The following is an 18,792-nucleotide window of genomic DNA, read 5'->3' as shown; positions in this document are numbered from 1 at the left end:
CCTGTGTCAAAGCCCTTATAGAAGTCCAGGTAGGTGACATCAATTGCTCATCCCTTATCCATTTGCACATCACTTCATTGTAAAAGGTTAGACCAGTCAGGCATGATTTGTCCTTTGTAAAGCCGTGTTGTGTGTGTAATCCCCTCCCTGTGGATATCCATATGCTTTGTCATTGCTTCCAGGAGAATCTGTTCCTTTGTAGTATCATTACTGTTACTTTTCCCTCTTCATTTATTGATACTTCTTTGCCTTTTGTGACTTTCTAAGTTGTTTTCTAGAATTTAGATTGTAAGCTTTGTCAGGTCAGGAATTCTGCCTTTCATTTTCACTGCAGCTCCTAATGGATTTTGAATACTTAAAAATAACTTTTCTAGATGTTTTTGAGGCCTTCTCCAATTTCCTTTCTCACTGTCAGTGGAGATGCTCAGATGCAGAGTAGCTGTAATAGCTTCAATAATTTTTTCACTTAAAAGTGATACTGTATTTTTTTTGAGATTTGGCATATGCACATATGCATATATGTATGTTAGTGCTTATTTCTTGATGGTAAATACTAAATTCTCTGAAAGTTTATTTATTCTTAGCACTTTCAAATCTATCTACAAATCAGGTGACATCAAGGCCAGCTCCAGTTTTGTCTTATGTAATTCACAGCAAAGATTCTCTAAGTGGAAAGATCAGAAAACATGAAAACGAGAAAAATCTTGCCTTTTAAGGCATGTGATGGTTGCACAGGTTCTGTTGTGGTTCTGTGCTGGCACTTTTTCTCCCCTCTGATGCTGCTGTTTTGTAATATGTAATGATTGGAGTGCAGAACACATAATTAAATTAATTGCTGTGTGAAAGTGGCACTGGTAAACAGGGGTTTTATGAGGATGAAATGCATGTAGTTTTAGTAATTTTAAAATAAGTTACATATGTGTTTGGCCAATCTTACAAGCTTCTGACTTCTTTGATCTGACTTCTGATCATCTGACTTCTTTGATCTCCAGAACAAATTCTGATGTCAGCAGAGCTTCATATTGAAAGACAGTGAAATGTAACTGAAGATAGTACTTTGGTGTTTAACAAGCTTTAAAAGCAGATTTAAGACCTGATAAGCTTTGCTGTTGAAAATACAATTTAATTGTATTTAGAATAAGTCTTGTAGATTGCATAGGTTTCATTTGTCTAAAACAGTCTCAGAGCTTTTTCAGTTTTGTTAACTCAAGGTGTTATAATTGATGAATCAGAGCTGTGTCTGAGTGGTACATTATATTTTGCAAATATGTATTTTTTTTGCTTTTAAATGGTGAACTTTTACATGATGAACATTAAATCTAGAGGTGTAGATGTATAAAATTGGATTAATTTACAGAGTTGGTGTATGCTGTTAAAAATAGCATACCTTGGTTAAGTTGTGTCCCCTTCTTAATGAGCTGGTGTAACTGAGTCAATTTAAGGTTATTCCCAATATTAAAAGATAAAGAAATTATAGTCATTCCAGTTGGCCACACAATACCATCAGTAGCAACCAACTGTACTTCCCTTGTCCTCTGAGACAAAGATGTTTCTCTGCTGCAGCAGCAGCTAGGCATGTCTCTTCTGAGCTTCCTAAAGGCTTTTGACTTAGGCGATACTGAGGAGGAAAAGAGGGCTCTGTCTTAGCCTCCTGTGGGGGTGGATTTGCTGTAAGGAGACAAGAGATGAGCAGATCTCATGGTTTGGGTTTGTGGGCTTGGGTTACTTCAGCTCTGGCTATAGCAGGTGTTTCAGGGTATCAGTCCATAGACAGGGAATATTGCTTGAAGCACAGAAAGGAGAAAATGGGACTTCACTAAAAAAAGTTCCTTCTCAATTTCATTTTTGATGGAGGCAGAGGGAAGATTGTTTTATCTAATACATGATCTCTTTTGATGCTATTTGCAAATTTAGCAGAGCCTGTGTTTCCAGTGGCAGGTTTTGACTCTGTACCTCAGTTGACTGATAAGTGGAAACCACCTTCAGTCCTTTTGACTTCAAAGCTGTCATTTGACTAAAATAGCTACTTACTCCTGTTAACATTTTTTCTTTGTATTTAGAGATAAATCTTTCCTCCTGACCTTTTTTAGCAAGTTAAATGTACCAAGCTATTTTGGTGACCTTGTTTGCCTTAAGCTTTTATATATGTTTTCTTCAAAGTCTTTTCTGCATGTGTGTCTGTTAAGCTTCCTTGTCTTGTGTTAGGAAATGGTTTGTCATGTATTAAATGGTATATGTAGGTTATTTTCATACAAAAATAATTAAGTTCATGCCTTTTCTGGGAACACATTTCTTAATAAGCTGTAGAACTACAATTGCTGCCTTCATATTGTTTTACTTCGTGTTGTTTGGCAGCTGTTAAACACAGATAATTCTCTACCATGTTTCCACAGCATAATGGAAATGCTTGTTACTCTCTTCAGTGTTTCACCTTATCTGGTTATCATGTTAAATTTTATTCGGTTTCTAATATTAATGTCTTGATGAAAATGTGTGATATCGTAGCAGCAAAATAACAAGGTGGTGGTTACTGGTGGCTAAAATGTTTTTGTGCAGATCTTTGGCTTTACAAATCAAGTCACTCAACTGTAAACAATTTCAGTGACTCCATGCCTTAGTACTATGCTAAATTAGGCCTTGGGTCCTGAGTGTGATATCTTCCTGCACAATTTTTGAACCTTAGATCTTCTTCCGAGCTTAAAGGAAGCTTCAGCTGATTAATTCAATTAAATTGCTCTGAATTGGCATTTAAAAAAAAAATGTTTGAAATTCCTATCTTTCAGTGGCTTCAAGGTCTGATTGATTTTAGCATATTTACCTGAGTTTCCATGCTTTATTTTACAGTTTATATTGTTTTAAGAAAAGTTTACTGTTATCTTTTTTTGGTTTGCTTTTTTTTTTAATAGGATGAATGTTACCAAGTGAGACAAATATTTGCTCAGAAACTTCACAAAGGCCTTTCTAGACTACGGCTGCCACTAGAATATATGGCTATTTGTGCACTGTGTGCAAAAGATCCCGTGAAAGAGAGAAGAGCTCATGCTAGACAGTGCCTTGTGAAGAACATAAATGTCAGAAGGGAATATCTGAAGCAACATGCAGCCGTTAGTGGTAAGAGAATAGAAGTCACTTTTTGCTACAAGTGCTGTAGTTGAAACATAAATGTGAGTTGACTGAAAACATTGATAGTTGTCTGTTTTTATACACAGAATGACTGTAAGTTTGATTTGGAGGTATCTAATGAAAAGTGAAAATGTTTCAGTTTTCTTTTGTCCAGATTTTATTTTGATTTTTTTTAACAGGCACTGCTGAAGTCTGTAAGTTCTGTTAAAAACTGTGCAAATGCTTATGCCTAAATATATTGGAAGTGAAGTAATTTTCCAAGGCAATTATGTGTACTATTTGAACTTAATAATGTTAATAATGTTCTAAGTGAAGTGACAATGATTAATTTTACTTCAGCAATTACTAATAAGTAACTTTAATACATAAGTGCTGTACTAAATAGACTGTCCTTGCACTGCTGTATTGAGTAGCATCTTGAGTTATTCCTGCAAAGGGCTGTATTTGTTGGCACTTCAGGATGAGTTCAGGATGAGTTTGTGCAATTCTTTTTTAGTGCCAGTGGTTTGATCATGAGAATGCTTTGGAAGTTACTGACTCATGTCAGCTCTTTTTCTTTTATTAAATCAGTCCTTTTGACTTAAAGCTACACAGTATTCCAATGCTGGTACAGGGTCATAGGAAAAAGTAGACCTTTGTGAAGAGCTGTAGCATTTTTGAATGAGAGGTTTTGAATGTTTTATTTCTTTGAAAGATTACTGATGGTTTAACCTTTGTGAAATGAAGGGGATTTTTTTATCCTTTTAGCCTAAACCAGACCTGTTTAGTGAATTTGATCTCAGAGGTGCTGTCAAATAACTGACTTCCTTCTGTGTTTATGAATCACTTTTTATTAGTTATGTCCATCAGTCTTTCTTAGTCCCCTTAGATTCTGATCAGAGAATGTCTGCTGACAAATCCTTTTGTGTATCATTAATTAGAGTTAAAGAAAAAGGTTGTACTTTTCTCCTACTCAATAAAATGTAAGAAAGAAAAAATAAATTGAACAAACACTTCTAAGTAATTGTAAGACTATCCTTCTTGAAAGTTGAAATCTCTTTTTAATTATGTAGACAGGAAGCATAAAAATTATGTGTTTGAAATAGATGCTGAAAGTTACTATCAAAAAATCTGTGGAAGAAATTAAGAGGGATCTAAGTGTGTGTGATTTTCTTTATCCAATAGGGCCTCCAATTGCACCTGATAAATTATTTTCTTGCTGAAATAATTGCATGATGCCTTTGATTTGACATATGCTGTAACACATGGGGAGTCTGGATTAAATACAGATTGCAGGAGTTCTTGAGGATTACAATCTTAACTTCATGCCATTCAGATTCACCAGTCTGAGCTTTCAGCAAATAAAATGTGTTGAACACTTGGTATCCTAAAATATCCATATTGCACCAGTTCTGCCAAAGCTAATTTCTGGAAATAACACAGTATTTAAGTGTGTCTCCCTCTGCCATTCTTCCTGTTGACAATGCAGTAACTGAGAGTGGTGACGATGGCAGTACCTCCTTTGGAAATCTGCATCTGTGATTATTCCAGCTATGTGTCTGAATCTATAAATGTGTGATTTTGTGATATGTTTTGTCTTGAAAACCTCATATGGGTGAGGATATCTGTTGGATTTTTTGGGAGGATTTCAGCTTTTGTTAAAAAGGATAAATTTCTGTTTACTCTGCCTGAGGAAGACTTTCTAAAGACTGGTAGCAAACAGTAAAATGCCTTTCTTTCACACTGGCCTTTTATAGGCTGGCAGGAATTATTCTCAGCCCTCTTAAATTCTCTAAATTCTATTCAGAGTGGAAGCCACCCAAGAAGAGACTTATTTTGATTGTGTATCTTTTACTAGTTTTATCTGGATAGAGACATGTTTTGCATAGGAATTTTTATGTTCTCATGATGGGCTTTTCCTTGAAAGTCAGCAAGCAGAAAAATTACAAGAGTAATGATTAATTTTTTTAATTAGTATTCTTCCTAAAAGCTCATAAAGGACTTTTGTGAAGGGTTTTGGCATATTGTAGTTGTAAGTGCTGGTAGGAAACCACCCTATCTTTCATATAGTCTTCTTTCTTTAGAGATAAAAGTTATATTTTTTTCCCCTGCTGTCTTTGTCATGACAGGGTTGAATATAATGTGTATCAATTTTTTTTTTTCCTGTTTTGTCTGGAACTAGTTCATTTTATTTTCTAGAACCAGTTGGAATTACAGTTACATAAGAAATTGTCCAAGGCAGGAAGTTACTGAAAAACTGAGTTTATGAGCTCTTGATTAGCATTCTATTGAAGTTTCTAATTAGTACAAATAATAGTGGGTTGGTTTGTCTGGGGCATATCTAAGGCAAGACAATTTTGTTAGTGCTCTGAAGTTGTAATTATGTTATTTTCCTTCCCTGCCATCGTTATTTTTTTTATTTACTAATGTGAACACCTGCTGGCTAAAATGCAGGACAGTGCTTGAAAAGAAGTAAAGGATGTTTTTAAAGTTAATAGTGCAGTGTCAATTGAAACACACTAAAAACTGCTTTGCAAAGTACAGTGGATTTCAATTACATAAATATGGCTTGAAATAGAAAGACATTGAGTGGTTTTATATATTACATCTATTTTATGTAGACTGTGCATTACCCCTATTTATACAGATCTCTGAGAAAGGGATAGGTTAAGACTTGATGTATGCATGGCAATTATTTTGTTAGTTTTGTAAAATCTGCAATAATGGTGTATTTTGTTTGATGTGCACAGTATTTGTCAAGCACATCTCATATGACTACATATATTTGAGGTAAAACTGTTAGTTTCTAATGTATTTTTAAATAGTTTTCAAATAATATTAGTGTATATAATGATTTACAGATATTTGGACTTATTCATAACTGAATATGGTATGGATAAAAGTTTACTGAAAGAAGATTTTCCAGACTTGGTCATGCATTTACTATCACAAAATGTGACTTTCCAAAAGCAGAGCTGGGGATTTCCCTCTTCCCTTCACAAGTCATGTCAATACTGTGATAGTGCATTTGCCACGAGCACTAAAGATCAGAAGCTTGTGCCATACATGGAATACCAGGACACCTTCTTTTGACCATTGTCTTGCCTGTTGCACAGGGTACAGGTTTAGTAACTTAGGTGTGCTGTGTGTCTTCCAGCTTCACTCAGGCATCAGGCAAAAGAAAGAAGTAGGGATGTTTGCTGAAAAATGGTTGTTTTCCTTTTGGTATACAACTTGGCCATCTGTTGTTGTTCATGATGCATGGTGTTGGTTGAGTCAGGGAGTTTGTTACCTTACAGAAAGTATATTTTGTGATCGTAACTCTGAGAAGGCTGTTGGCAAGAACCCTTACTTTTGGAATTCCCAGGGGAGATAGGCCTTCAGACTGTCATAATGGAGAAAAGACTTTCTTGCAGTCCTGCTTAGGATTCTGAAAGTCTCAGAGAGTGCTAGAAAATATTTTGAATGCTTGGAGTGTCACAGTTGAGTTGTGCTGCTCTGTTTAGGTGGGATTGAGCCTTTCAAACTCAGTGCACTACTACTTTGTTACAGCTTTCATGTGACCTCCCACTCCTCTGGAAACAGATATTGTGGCAATTTGACTGCAAAATCCCTGCAGAAAGCATTTGTTCTCTTGACAGCAAGACTGTACACTGCAGTGTCCAAAGAAATAGTATAGCTTATCCTGCAGTTGTGCTGATCTTACATCTTGCAGTGGATTTTGTGATCTGTCCTCACGTCTGTTTTTCAAAGTCGTTCAGAATACAGGCTTTGAACTGAGGAAGGGATTGGGAATAGGAGGTAACTGGAACTGTATCTCGAGGTAGCTAGAAAACAAGCAGCCCTGAGCAAGATATGCTTAAAATCTTAATTCTTGCATGCATGAAAAATGTGCACATCACCCATGAAATGAAATATTGTAGAGAAATGATAGGCTCACATGTGTTTATACCTTAATGCTGACCTCAAAATTTGCCCTCTCCTCTTTGGTAGAAAAGCATACTTCTTGGTATGTAGTTTTTTTGATGTATCTTTCTTCTGCTTTTCAGAGAAACTGTTGTCACTTCTACCAGAGTATGTTGTTCCTTATACTATCCATCTTCTAGCTCATGACCCAGATTATGTCAAAGTCCAGGACATTGAACAACTCAAGGACATTAAAGAGTAAGACCACTTTTAATAGTGTTATTTCTAACTTTATTCTAAGTGGACTTTTAATTCATTGTGGTACCCTGTTACACAGTCCAGTGTGCATAATTATGCCAGTTACTTCTGTAAAATATTGAGAGAAATCCTATAGGTACTTTTTTACCTTCTGCTCATCTTAATTTCATTATTCCAAAATAACTGTTTTCTCAGAGTTAGACTAGTTCAAATTCATAATACAGTAAAAGCTGGACTTAATCATGTTCTCAAATGTGCTTTTTAAAGGAATTTCTTTTGTACTTTGGTTCATGTAAGATACTGTATTTCTCCTGCAGATGCCTGTGGTTCATACTGGAAATATTAATGGCTAAAAATGAAAACAACAGTCATGCCTTTATCAGAAAAATGGTAGAAAATATCAAACAGACTAAGGATGCTCAAGGACCAGATGATCAAAAAATGAATGAAGTAGGTGATACTTTTTGATTGGAAATTGCATTTAATTCTGGCCAGCTAATGTAAAGGAGTTGTTTTTTTCTTATACACCAACTTCAAAATGTCTTTCAATAGAATTGTCTGTATAAAAGATATTTTATGTACTGCAATGATTATATTTATTGTAGTTTAGATGGCAGTTACTTTCCTATGCTTCAGTAATTCTTGCACATTTGCAAGGGAATCATAAGTTTTCAGTTCTTCTGTTTCTATCTCAGTAAGATTACTAAATACTAACTTCAAAGATATATAAACTATAAAATTTACTGTTTAAATTATCCATTAAAGTGCTTTTTAGTGTTTAATTTCTGAAGTGCAAGAGTAAATTTAATAGAGGAAGAAAAATAGATTAGAAATCTCTGGTATTGTGTAGTATATGTATCAATCTTTTCCCTTTTTTTTGTGTGTGTGTTTTTAGCATCACATCATATCCAGATATGTCCCTTTTCTGCTTTTCCCACAGAAATGTGTTTTGGGTAGTGGATGGGTGGAATGTGTTTGCTCATTTGATTAACTTTGTCTTAGAAACTTGTTGTATGGCAAACACTACTCTTAAGTGCAGAAAGACCATGAAAACCATCTGTCTTCAACTGTTAGACTCGCAATACTTTTGCTTTTACCATCTGTATTTCAATATCCTGAGACACTGTTTAAGATGCAGGCTAGTGTTAAATGTTTAAGGTGATTGCTTTTAAACTGTGATTTCTTGTGGTCCAGTGCACGGAAGATACACTGTCTTTTGTCGAGATTTTCAATGAACTGTTTTTTTAAATTTTATTATTTACAGAAGCTATATACAGTCTGTGATGTAGCAATGAATATCATTATGTCAAAGAGTACAACATACAGTTTGGAATCCCCTAAAGACCCTGTACTTCCAGCCAGATATTTTACTCAACCTGACAAGGTATATTTTGGCATTTAATTTTTCTTGAGATAAGTATGTTTAAATATTTACTAGTTGTAATTCATGGTTGTTTTTCTTACATATTTCTTGTAACTTCAGACTTCCTGCTCTTACACTGTAGTTGAAAATGCATGTCTGGATATGTTGTCTAAATATATATATGTGTGCACACCAATTTCTCTTCCCCCCATCTCCCATATTACTGATCTAGTTTAAAAATTCAAAAGCATAAATGATGTAAATAAAATCTTTCACTGCAATCTCTAGAATGTATCTATATTTATCTCTTATTCACTGATTATTGCTGTAATTGCCCCCACCCCCCTTTTTTTACAGAATTTCAGTAACACCAAAAATTATCTTCCTCCGGAAATGAAGTCTTTTTTCACACCTGGAAAGGTAGGCATGCTGGGGAGTTGAGGTTTGATGCTGTGTTTGTGTTCTGGTTTGTCTTTGTTTTTGGAGTGATGGTTTTGTTTGCTTATTTGTGGGTTTTTTGGTGGTTGTTTTTTTTTTAAAGAAAACTAGCATGTAAGTAATGAAATACTATGTTTAAGATTGTTTCTAGGTACAGAGAAAGAGATGGGTAAAAGGAAACCTGTTGCTGTCTGTACTGGGTGGTGGCAACAATAGGCAAAGCCTGTTGCTTTTAGAAGAAGAGGATCCAAAACCACTCCAGTATAACCCATAGTATTTGTCAAGTGTACAGAATGGTTAACCTTTTCAGACTGCAGAAGACTACAGTGTTGCATGCAAAGTGGCAGCTATGGAAAACTCTAATAGAAATAATTTTAAAAATCACATCATTAATCTTTGGCAAAGCTGAATACAATTTTACAGTACTTTACAAGATAACTGTTCTATAGTTTTGTTAATTTGTTCCTTCAGAATATGCATTCTATTGAATGGCAGTGTTTTTTCTTCACTAAAACTAAACCCAGGTACTCTTTAGGATGAAATTAATGTCTGGTAAAGGAGTGACAAACCATGGTTTTCATCTGGATTAATGCATCCTGTTCTAGATGGCAAAGAACATTAATCTGTTATGTTGTGAAACAAAGAAATCTTTATTAGCCTTAACTTTGCGAATGAAGCATGAGCTGTCAGCTAGTAACTTAATAATAAAGGAGGAGTGCAAGCTAGGAAAAGAAGCATATTTCTCTTTGAGAAATTCAAAGTCAGCATTTATGGATTGGAATAGATCATCATTGAAATTCTTTTGAATCCTCTGTCAATTTTTATATTATTTTAAATTTCTACTGCCTAGAAATTCTGGGCATTCTCGCTCTTCTTGTGTTGTTTTGAAACTTTGTAACAAGCAGGAGAGGTGTATTTGACCACCAAAATTTTCAGTTTCTTCACTATCACGAGAGGACCACAAAATGAAAGTTGATCTGGGGAGTCTTATTTTTATGAGTGGAAGACTGGCTTAGTGAATGTTGATGGAGTGGATGTAAGCAGATAACATTGAGGGCAGGAAGGCTTTGAGCGTAGATTCTGTGAAAGGGAGGAGCTCTTTGTGCAGGCCCTCTTAGTCCCTCCTCACCTCCTCAGCAGGAAGTCCAGTTCACTGTGAATTTGAAAATCTCTTTGCTTTTGAGCTCTTTCAGCATACACTGATTAACATTTCATTCTAAACTAATAGATGTAAATTGTTAAGCTGGATTTAGTTCTCTGAGGTTTATTTTTGGAAGGCATATGTTTTTTTTTTTTTTTTTTTTTTTTGTGCTCAGTGCAGAATGAGTCTTTGTAAATGCAAAATTCCCTCTGGCTATAAAAGTATAAGCGGAATTTCCATGGTCCATAGCTCTTTAAAAAGAAACACCCAAGGCTGATATGATGTGCATGTTGAACTTCTTGTAGCTGCCGCTAACTGCAGACATAGCTAGAATCTAATATTGAAGGAGAAGATGGATAATGAGAAATGCAGGGAATGGTCTTCAAAAATTTTGTACATGGGTGTTTGGCATTCTCTTTAGGAGTAATTGAACTCTTTCAAGTCTCAAAAGTTAGTATGAGCTGGAGGCATTTGGCAGGTCTGAAAGATAATACAGTTAAATTCATAACCTGAAGCTCACCAGTGTCTGGAAATTGTGGCACTTATAAAGCCTAGCATTTTTAAATCTGTGCAAAAAATACCACAATTTTCTCCACAGTGTTTGGCTTTTTTGAGATTCTCATTTATTCCCAGTTGAAACTAATGTGCTAGTAATGTTGCTAGTAATGTCTCCTTTGCAGAAAAGGCTGTTGTGCTGCTATTTCTGCTTCATTGGGCCAGGTGCTATTCTGATGCAGATAGGGAGCTGGTTTCAGGTAGATAAATCAGCAGAAAGCAAATGGCACAGAAAGTGATACAGCGCCTGACTGCATGGTCTGGTGAGCACACACACTACCAATGGGAAGAGGACAGAATATAAGGCTAGAGAAAAGAATACCAGCTTTGGTGGCAGCTAATTATTTGATTGCAACTTCCTCAGCTTCTTTCTGGTGTCTGTTGTAGCCTTCATACGAATAAGTTCATCACTTTGTGTTAAAATTAAGATAATGATTGCAGAAAGTGAAATCTGTGAATATTTTAAGCATAGTACGTGTTAACAATATCTAAATGTGTAGCTTAAAATAAAGGAAATATATTTTTGGTTTCAGCCCAAAGCAGCCAATGTTCTTGGAGCAGTTAATAAGCCTCTTTCGTCAGCAGGCAAGCAGTCTCAATCCAAATCTTCACGAATGGAAACTGTAAGCAATGCCAGCAGCAGTTCAAATCCAAGCTCTCCGGGAAGGATCAAAGGGAGGTTGGTAGACAACAAAGGATCTTTGATATTTCAAATATTTGTAATGGAAACTTTGAATACTTCTCTTAGGTTTTCTAAGTAAAAGATAGAATTCTTTTATCCTACATTGAAGTAAAGTTACAGTACAACATTGGTATAACTTAATTCATGAATATGGCTTTCTAACTTCAGAAATAATTTTTTTTTAAAAAATCCAAAACCAAAACAACAGAAAACAAATAAAAACCTCTAAAAACAAGCAAGAACTAAAAACAAAACAAACACCACAAAAAAACTCCACCCAAAACCAACAACAACAAAGAAATCCCAGAATCAAATTAGCTGAAGGATAAAAGGAAAGCGTCATATGTTTTAATTTTTTTGAGGGCAGGGTTGGGGTTTTTGGAGTGTGTTTTAGGTAGATAGATATATCCCCCCGACACATATATATGTACATGTGTATAAATGTGTGTGTGTATACACACAGCTGCAGTCCCTGAGAACCTGACTGTAATGCTACAAACACATCCCACCCAGGGACAACTGGTACACCATTGTAGTGGTCCTTCCTGACTTCCTCCTTGAGTCTTTGCTAGACTTTGCAGACAAATATTTTTGGATTTTAGGTTAGTTTTATGATGAAAAGTTGAGTGCACTATTAATGCTACTTAAGTCATCTTCTAGTTATCTATCTTTAAAATGATAGCTTTTTTTTGTGTCAGTTTTGTAGGTTATTCATCAGTTTATGTATCTTATGTTCATTCTTTCCGTTTACCTGAAAGTCACACTCACTATTTTTTTTTCCCCACAGATAGTGAGTGATTGTATAGCCTCCACTATTTGTATTCTTTCTACTATTTCACATTCTTTCAAGACTATTAGGAAATGTTATGTTTGAATTTAAGACTTCTCATTTGGTACTTCTGTGACTATTCAATATATAGTAGTAATTTTAAATGTAGTGAAGTATTTTACAAGAAATATTTCTCTACTAGAAAGTCTGCAGAAAAGCTTATTTCTTACAAGTCATTCAGGTTCACATGCTGCACTGTATTACTGGCTAATGACAGGTGGACTCCAGATTCTTCTCTATATCCAGCAAAACGAATCTGGGATCAGATTTTAAAAAATTCTGCACTCACAGTTTAACATGTTCTGTCATCTTCACAATCTCTCCAGTTCACTTAAGTTTAAGGGATTAGTGTTTTGAGTGGCGATGCCAAAGATGAAGAGATGGGAAGGATTCAGGATGCACAATATTTCCAGTTTAGTCTGTCTAAATATGTACAGGCAGATTTGCATTTTTTGACAGAATGTATAAAACCTAAGCTTCCCATTACATCCCAGTTAATATAGACTGTACATCTGTAGGAGTGAAAGAACATCTTTCACTCACTATGCAGTGCCTAGGCCAGGGAGTTGAGTTTGTGTGTTTGAATACCACTTTTCATTTCCACACATAGCATATTTCTTTTCATTACAAAACATGCACTGGTATTTAAAAGTCTTGCTTCTGCAGATGAAATTAAATTACTTGTGTATTGGCTTTTGTGCATTGCCTTTTATCTGTGGGTCTCAGTGTTTTACATATGCAGGAGGCATTATTGTCCATGCTTACATTTGTAGAAACGGAAATAAAAATGAAATTGCTGCTGCAAAAATCAGAGGGAAGTTTGAATTGCTGTTTTATTGCCTAAACCTCACCATAGGGAGGTATGCATGCTTTGACTGGTCTGTCTGGGGATCTTTGATGGCTGTAGGAAAGTGTAGGCAATTGTATGCAAACACAGATCTCTTGCAACTCACACTCTTCTGTTTAAAAAGGCTACTTATCTTTCCCGCTGAAAAAAGAAAATTGAATGTGGTTTTGATCCAAACATTTGTCTTGAGACTTAGATGATGTGGCTTCCTATACTTGATATCTATAGTACCCACAGTGAAAGGCTCCTTCTGCCAAATTGTTCTTGGCTTACTAATAGATTTTTTTAAATGAAAATTGTTGTCCTTAGTATTTTTTTAATGATTGCCCAATGTATTATAATAATGAAGGAAATATCTTTATTCATCCTAGGCTTGACAGTACTGAAATGGACCACAGTGAAAATGAAGAATTCACACTGACTTCACCATTACCAGGAAAGAAAACTGACAAAAGGGACGACTCTGATCTTGTAAGGGTGAGATGTTAAAAATCAATGTGATGATATTTGAGATCATTCAAAAATATATGTTGAAACATGAAACTGAGCTGGTGTTTTACTGGACAATGTGTTTAGAGTTGGATATGAAAATACAAATAAAAAAAGGTTCTGTTTCTCAGAGAATTATATAGGTTTCAAAAGTCCTTTAAAGGTCATCAGGTCCCCCCATACCTGGAAGAGTGAAGTCCAGCACAAAATCATGTCCCTGAGGTTATAGAGGCTTGGAGAATGGTAGTGTCCTTACTAATTCTTACTAATGGATATATATATAGAGAGAGATATATATTTATATGTAGTTCACGAATAAGAAAGGTTCCCAATGAGGATGTAAAACATCTCGCTCAGGCGTAGTGCTTTAATATGTAAAAGAAGGTATAAGCAGGCTAAATATTACCTTAAGCAGTATTTATACCTGTATCAAAATACAGAAGAATAAACCACAGAAGAAAATTATATTTGTATTGTAATTCTAAAATCAGGTCAAATAAAATAATATGTTTTTCCCTTACCACTAGTAAGTTTCACTTATTTGTGCCTTAATAGCAGTTGACAGTCTGTAAAATTTGTAGTATTTGGGATATGCATGAGAAAGTAATAAGATCAGATTTGCTAGAACTGGATTTTTTAGGGTGTGTTAAAGATGCCCTGTATCTGATGTTACTGTTGTTTTATTTCTTTTTACTGTCTCCGACATTTCTCTTTTCTCTCATTATGTCATTTTGGTGCATTTTTCTAGGTTGCTTGGGACATAAGCTACTGACTAGTAAAAAATCCTGAACGTTTGCTTGTCTTGATGTATAAATAACTGTCTTATACTGTGGGAAAAGCAAACCAGTTAATAACTAAATAACAAAAATCTGGAATCTCTTGTCAAAAAAAAAAAAACAAAAAAACACCAAAAAAAACCCACTTCTGTTAACCCTAAAGTCTGAGTGTCCAGACAGCTCCTGGCATGCAATTCATGTTTAGAAGCATTAGTTTGAACTGGCAACTACTGAGATAGTGATAAAGCTAATACAGTGATAAAGTGTTTTCAGTGATAAAGCAAATACAGGTCAGTGTCTTGAGTATTTTGAGAACATCATTCCACTTTGAATCTGTAAGCAAGTTGCTCAAGACTGTGGATTCAGAACTCATTTCTGGTTTTTTGGTGATGGGAGCAGATTACAGCAAGCATTAACTGAGAAGCAGGATTTTAATTTGGGTAGCAGAAGGTCCATGTTCTAAAGGTATAACTCTTCAGGATATTTGTCTACATTAGCACCTTAGATTAGCAGATTAACACCTTAGTTCTAAAGTTGTGGGACACTGTTTAGCCCCAGTTGGAAAATTGGCAGCAGTTACTTACCAGCTGAAAGGAGCTGCAGTGACAGATGTGCCTCTGCAAAAGCAAATAAAGTGGGGAATAACGAGAATGTCACTGAAGACATGAATTGACAGGAGATGTCATTGTTCAAATATTTTTCTTACTTTCTTTAAGGGTACTTTTTTGTCCTTCAATTTCTTCTCCTTTTTACTGTTATCTCCTTCTTAGATTTTCTTTTTGCTTTTCTTGAAAAAGGTTTTTGGGTAAAATGGAGATATGAATGAATATGTAAACTGACCTGTGTTTTAGGTCACAGGGCAGATGTGCAGGTAAAAATCTTCAGTCAGGTTTTAAATGATGTATCTCTGATTATGTAGAAGAAATTTCAATGTGGCAAATACTAATAAATGGATTGAAATACAGTAGTGCTACTATGAAACAAACATTGGTATAGAAACAAATAGTGTAAATATTTGGACTTTTGGATAATTTCATGATGTGAAATGAAAGAGTCATGGTACACATGAAATGTTGGATGGGTAGTATTTTCTGCTTTTATTTTTCTAAGCGTTGGTTGGGACAATATTGCCCTAGTAGCTGATTGTTGAAACCTTTGCACTGTTTATGGTTCTCTACTGTGCTCTTTAGAGAACTAGAGCATGGAGAAGAAAAGGAATAGTTTCTATGAATATGTTTTCAAACCTTATGATTCAGAATGGGCTCAACCTTTGTTGATGTGTTAGAGGGAAGGGGCTGCCATCCAGAGGAACCATGACAGACTTGAGGATTGGGCCCAGGGGAACATCAGGAGGTTCAAGAGCTCCAAGTTCAAGATCCTGCACCTGGCTCCATGTATTTCTCAGTATCCATACAGGCTGAGGAATGAAGGGATTGAGAGCAGCCCTGCAGAGAAGGACTCTCAGGGTCATTAATGTATGAGAAACAGGGCATGAGCCAGCCACATGTGCTTACAGCCTAGAAAGCCAGCTGTGTCCTGGGCTGAATCAGGAGGAGAGTGGCCAGTGGGGCCAAGGAGGAGATTCTTGATGTCTCTTGGGACCCTCATCTGGAGTGCTGCGTCCAGCTCTAGGTCCCCATTAGAAGACAGACATGGAGCTGTTAGAGCAGATACAGAGAAAGGCCACGAGAATGATCAGAGGGCTGGAAAAGAGGAAAGGCTTGGAGAGTTGGGATAGTTCAGCTTAAAGCAGAAGAGGCTCTGGGAGAACCTTATTGCAGGATTCCAATATGATTGGGGTGTGTAAGAAAGGTGGAGAGAGACTTTTGACTTGTCCTGTAGTAGTGGGACAAGGGGCAGCAGTCTTAAACTGAAAGAGGTGAAGTTTAGATTGGATGTAAGAAAGGGATTGTTTACAGGGAGGGTGGTGGGACACTGGTACAATGTTGCCCAGATGAGTTGTGGATGCCCCATCATTGGAGATGTTCAGGGCCAGGTTGGATGGGGTTTTGAGCAACCTGGTCTAGTGAAAGGTGTCCCTGCCCCATGGCAGGGTAGTTGGAATGAGATGATCTTCTGACCCAAAATGTTTGTTTTAAGGCTTGGGTGGGTTGTTTCACTGCTCAGAGCAAGTGTTGGTACAGCTCTGAAAATAGTGACTTGGCAGCTACCACTAATTCCTGTGCTTTCTTCTACAGTTGTAAAGTCAGGTTGCCCACTGTCTTCTGTATTAGTGCTGCCTTCCCAGTGCCAGCACAGGAGGCAGGCATAAGCACCTTGCAGCTCACAAGGAGAGCTGAAGGCACAAGTTGGCAATTCCTATCTTCTGTCTTTATATTTTCCTGTTGATAGAAATGCAGTTATGGGTGTTCTGTCCTACTGTGTTGGACACAGCAGAAGATACAAATAAGGAAGGCATTACATACTTCAGAGTTTTAACTACTCACCTTTCACATAATCTTTCCCCATTGTCTGGTATTTTATATGTAGGTGTGTGTTTATATTTTTACAAATGTTTTTGAAATGAATATGGTAAACAATCTGAGACAACTTGTATAATTTGAAGACTCTGTCTTATTGGAGGAAGCTTCTACATGAGACTGTTTAATGTGGCAGTTTAATTTTTTAATTTAATGGTGCAATCTTGCCTTTTCAGTCAGAGATAGAGAAGCCTAGAGGAAGGAAGAAAGCCACTATCACAGATTCAGAAGAAAAGCTAAGCATAGATGACCTGAATAAACTGGGTCAAGAGCAGAAGCTTAGAGGTAGTCAACGGGGAAGGAAGAGACCTGCAGTTGTATCAGAAGCTGATGAAACACAGTGGCAAGAGGAAAAAAGGCTAAAAGAAGATGTGATAGAAAGTGAGGATGAACAGAATAGTCCACCAAAGAAAGGGAGAAGAGGACGCCCTACCAGAACAAATAATGGGGCAGCACCAAAGGAAGAACCAGTGGCAAAGTCATCAAAAAGGAGCAAAAAAAAACAACCACCACCAGCTGCAGTGGAAGAGGAGGAGGAGGAGGAAGAAAGGCAAACTGAAAACATTGAACAGAAACCAAAAGGCAGGCAAAATAGGACATCAAAAAGAACACAGCAGAGGTAAGTCCATCTTCTTGTAAGCTTTGTGGATTTTATCTTTGGACATTAGCTATAATTTGATGCTTTGCAATTTGGGTCTTCCTCAAAACAGAGCAGAACCATCTGAAACTAGTACAGTTGAATCAGCACAGTCTACGCCACAGAAAAGACGAGGAAGGTCATCACAAACACCACCAGCACAGCAAAAAAAAGTGTAAGTCTTCTAAATCTGTGTTTAGTGAAAATTAAATAATGCCTCTGTGCCCCCAAGCAAACCTTTACTGAAAATATTTCAGAATGCTGTAGTTGACAGTTAAGAAAATAAATTGCTATCGTTATTTCTAAAATGTTTTCCTTAGCTGCTTCTCCTAGGGCATCTCACAACAGAGCAAGAAGCTGTAAGTAATTTTAATGTGCTCAGGTAGCATGTATGTAACTTTGCTTTTTTGGGAGAAAAGTCAATAAAGCATACAAAGGCCTTGAAGACAGGACTTTATTAGGACTTGAAGGAGAGGAAAGTGACCTAGTTTGTTTCGGATAGTGGGGAAGAATCAAATTGTTACTCTGGTGAAACAGAATTGTGGAGAATTAAGTATTCTGATTCTCCTTAATATTCACTTTCTAATTTGTGGCCTTTTTACTATCTACTTAAATAATTTTCATGTGCAAAAGATGTGTTGTGATCAGTGAAGGGTAGTAGCTTCTGAAAATTCTGAAGTGCACTAAGTTCATTAAACAAAGGTAAACTTGTCATTGGCTAGCTTCATTTTTTTTTGCCTGCTGTTGGAAAATACAGGTATCTGTACCTTTTCTGTACATGTATAGATAACATATATAAGCAGAGGTGCACAAGGGGTTATTTGACCACTTGTATCAAACTGCAGCTCATGGAGAATATTTACTTTTCTAGAGCCTGGTATAAATTCCTTGGGGAATTTATACCCAATACTTGTGGACATCTACTGTCTGACACCGTTGTATATCTCTGTTGTCTTTCTAGCTTCTGGGCTTAGTTTGCATCACATTGCTCTTCCTCTGGCAGTGTGGTGTACTAACTTGCCTTAAACCAGGGATCTTCCCTACAGGAGAACCTTGCCTGAACAAGCTTGTACCCTCATTTCAAATTCTGGCCTCACTCCGGATCATGTGATCTGGCATATTGCATGCACAACATCCTGACCTTTCCAGTTTCCCTGCCTCAGGTCAGACCTCTGCTTCTCCTTTACTCTGTAACCAGAAACACAGGACCAGCACTGGTTGGTTACTCCTGAAGTCACTACTACACTTGCAGTAGAACAAGAGTTGGAAACTGCTACTGCCATGCAGGG

The 18,792-nt window shown here is 36.4% G+C and overlaps 1 protein-coding gene across 3 annotated transcripts in view; it reads left to right on the top strand.

Moving 5' to 3' along the window:
- Window positions 1-18,792, top strand: part of PDS5B (PDS5 cohesin associated factor B) — a 106,087-nt gene that overhangs the window by 74,970 nt on the left and 12,325 nt on the right. For 2 of the 3 annotated variants that reach the window (XM_021541934.3, XM_021541935.3), the window contains exons 25-33: window positions 2,907-3,111; window positions 7,152-7,266; window positions 7,584-7,716; window positions 8,531-8,650; window positions 8,987-9,049; window positions 11,297-11,442; window positions 13,493-13,598; window positions 17,043-17,485; window positions 17,577-17,678. In XM_021541934.3, coding sequence (XP_021397609.1) covers window positions 2,907-3,111; window positions 7,152-7,266; window positions 7,584-7,716; window positions 8,531-8,650; window positions 8,987-9,049; window positions 11,297-11,442; window positions 13,493-13,598; window positions 17,043-17,485; window positions 17,577-17,678 — 1,433 coding nt within the window. The remainder of the gene's footprint in view (window positions 1-2,906; window positions 3,112-7,151; window positions 7,267-7,583; window positions 7,717-8,530; window positions 8,651-8,986; window positions 9,050-11,296; window positions 11,443-13,492; window positions 13,599-17,042; window positions 17,486-17,576; window positions 17,679-18,792) is intronic. The other variant, XM_021541936.3, reaches the window with a different exon arrangement.

This window comes from Lonchura striata, chromosome 2, assembly GCF_046129695.1.
Source record: "Lonchura striata isolate bLonStr1 chromosome 2, bLonStr1.mat, whole genome shotgun sequence".
NCBI classification, from domain to species: domain Eukaryota; kingdom Metazoa; phylum Chordata; class Aves; order Passeriformes; family Estrildidae; genus Lonchura; species Lonchura striata.
The sequence above is the reverse complement of the archived record's forward strand: the minus strand, read 5'-3'. Positions and strand labels throughout refer to the sequence as shown.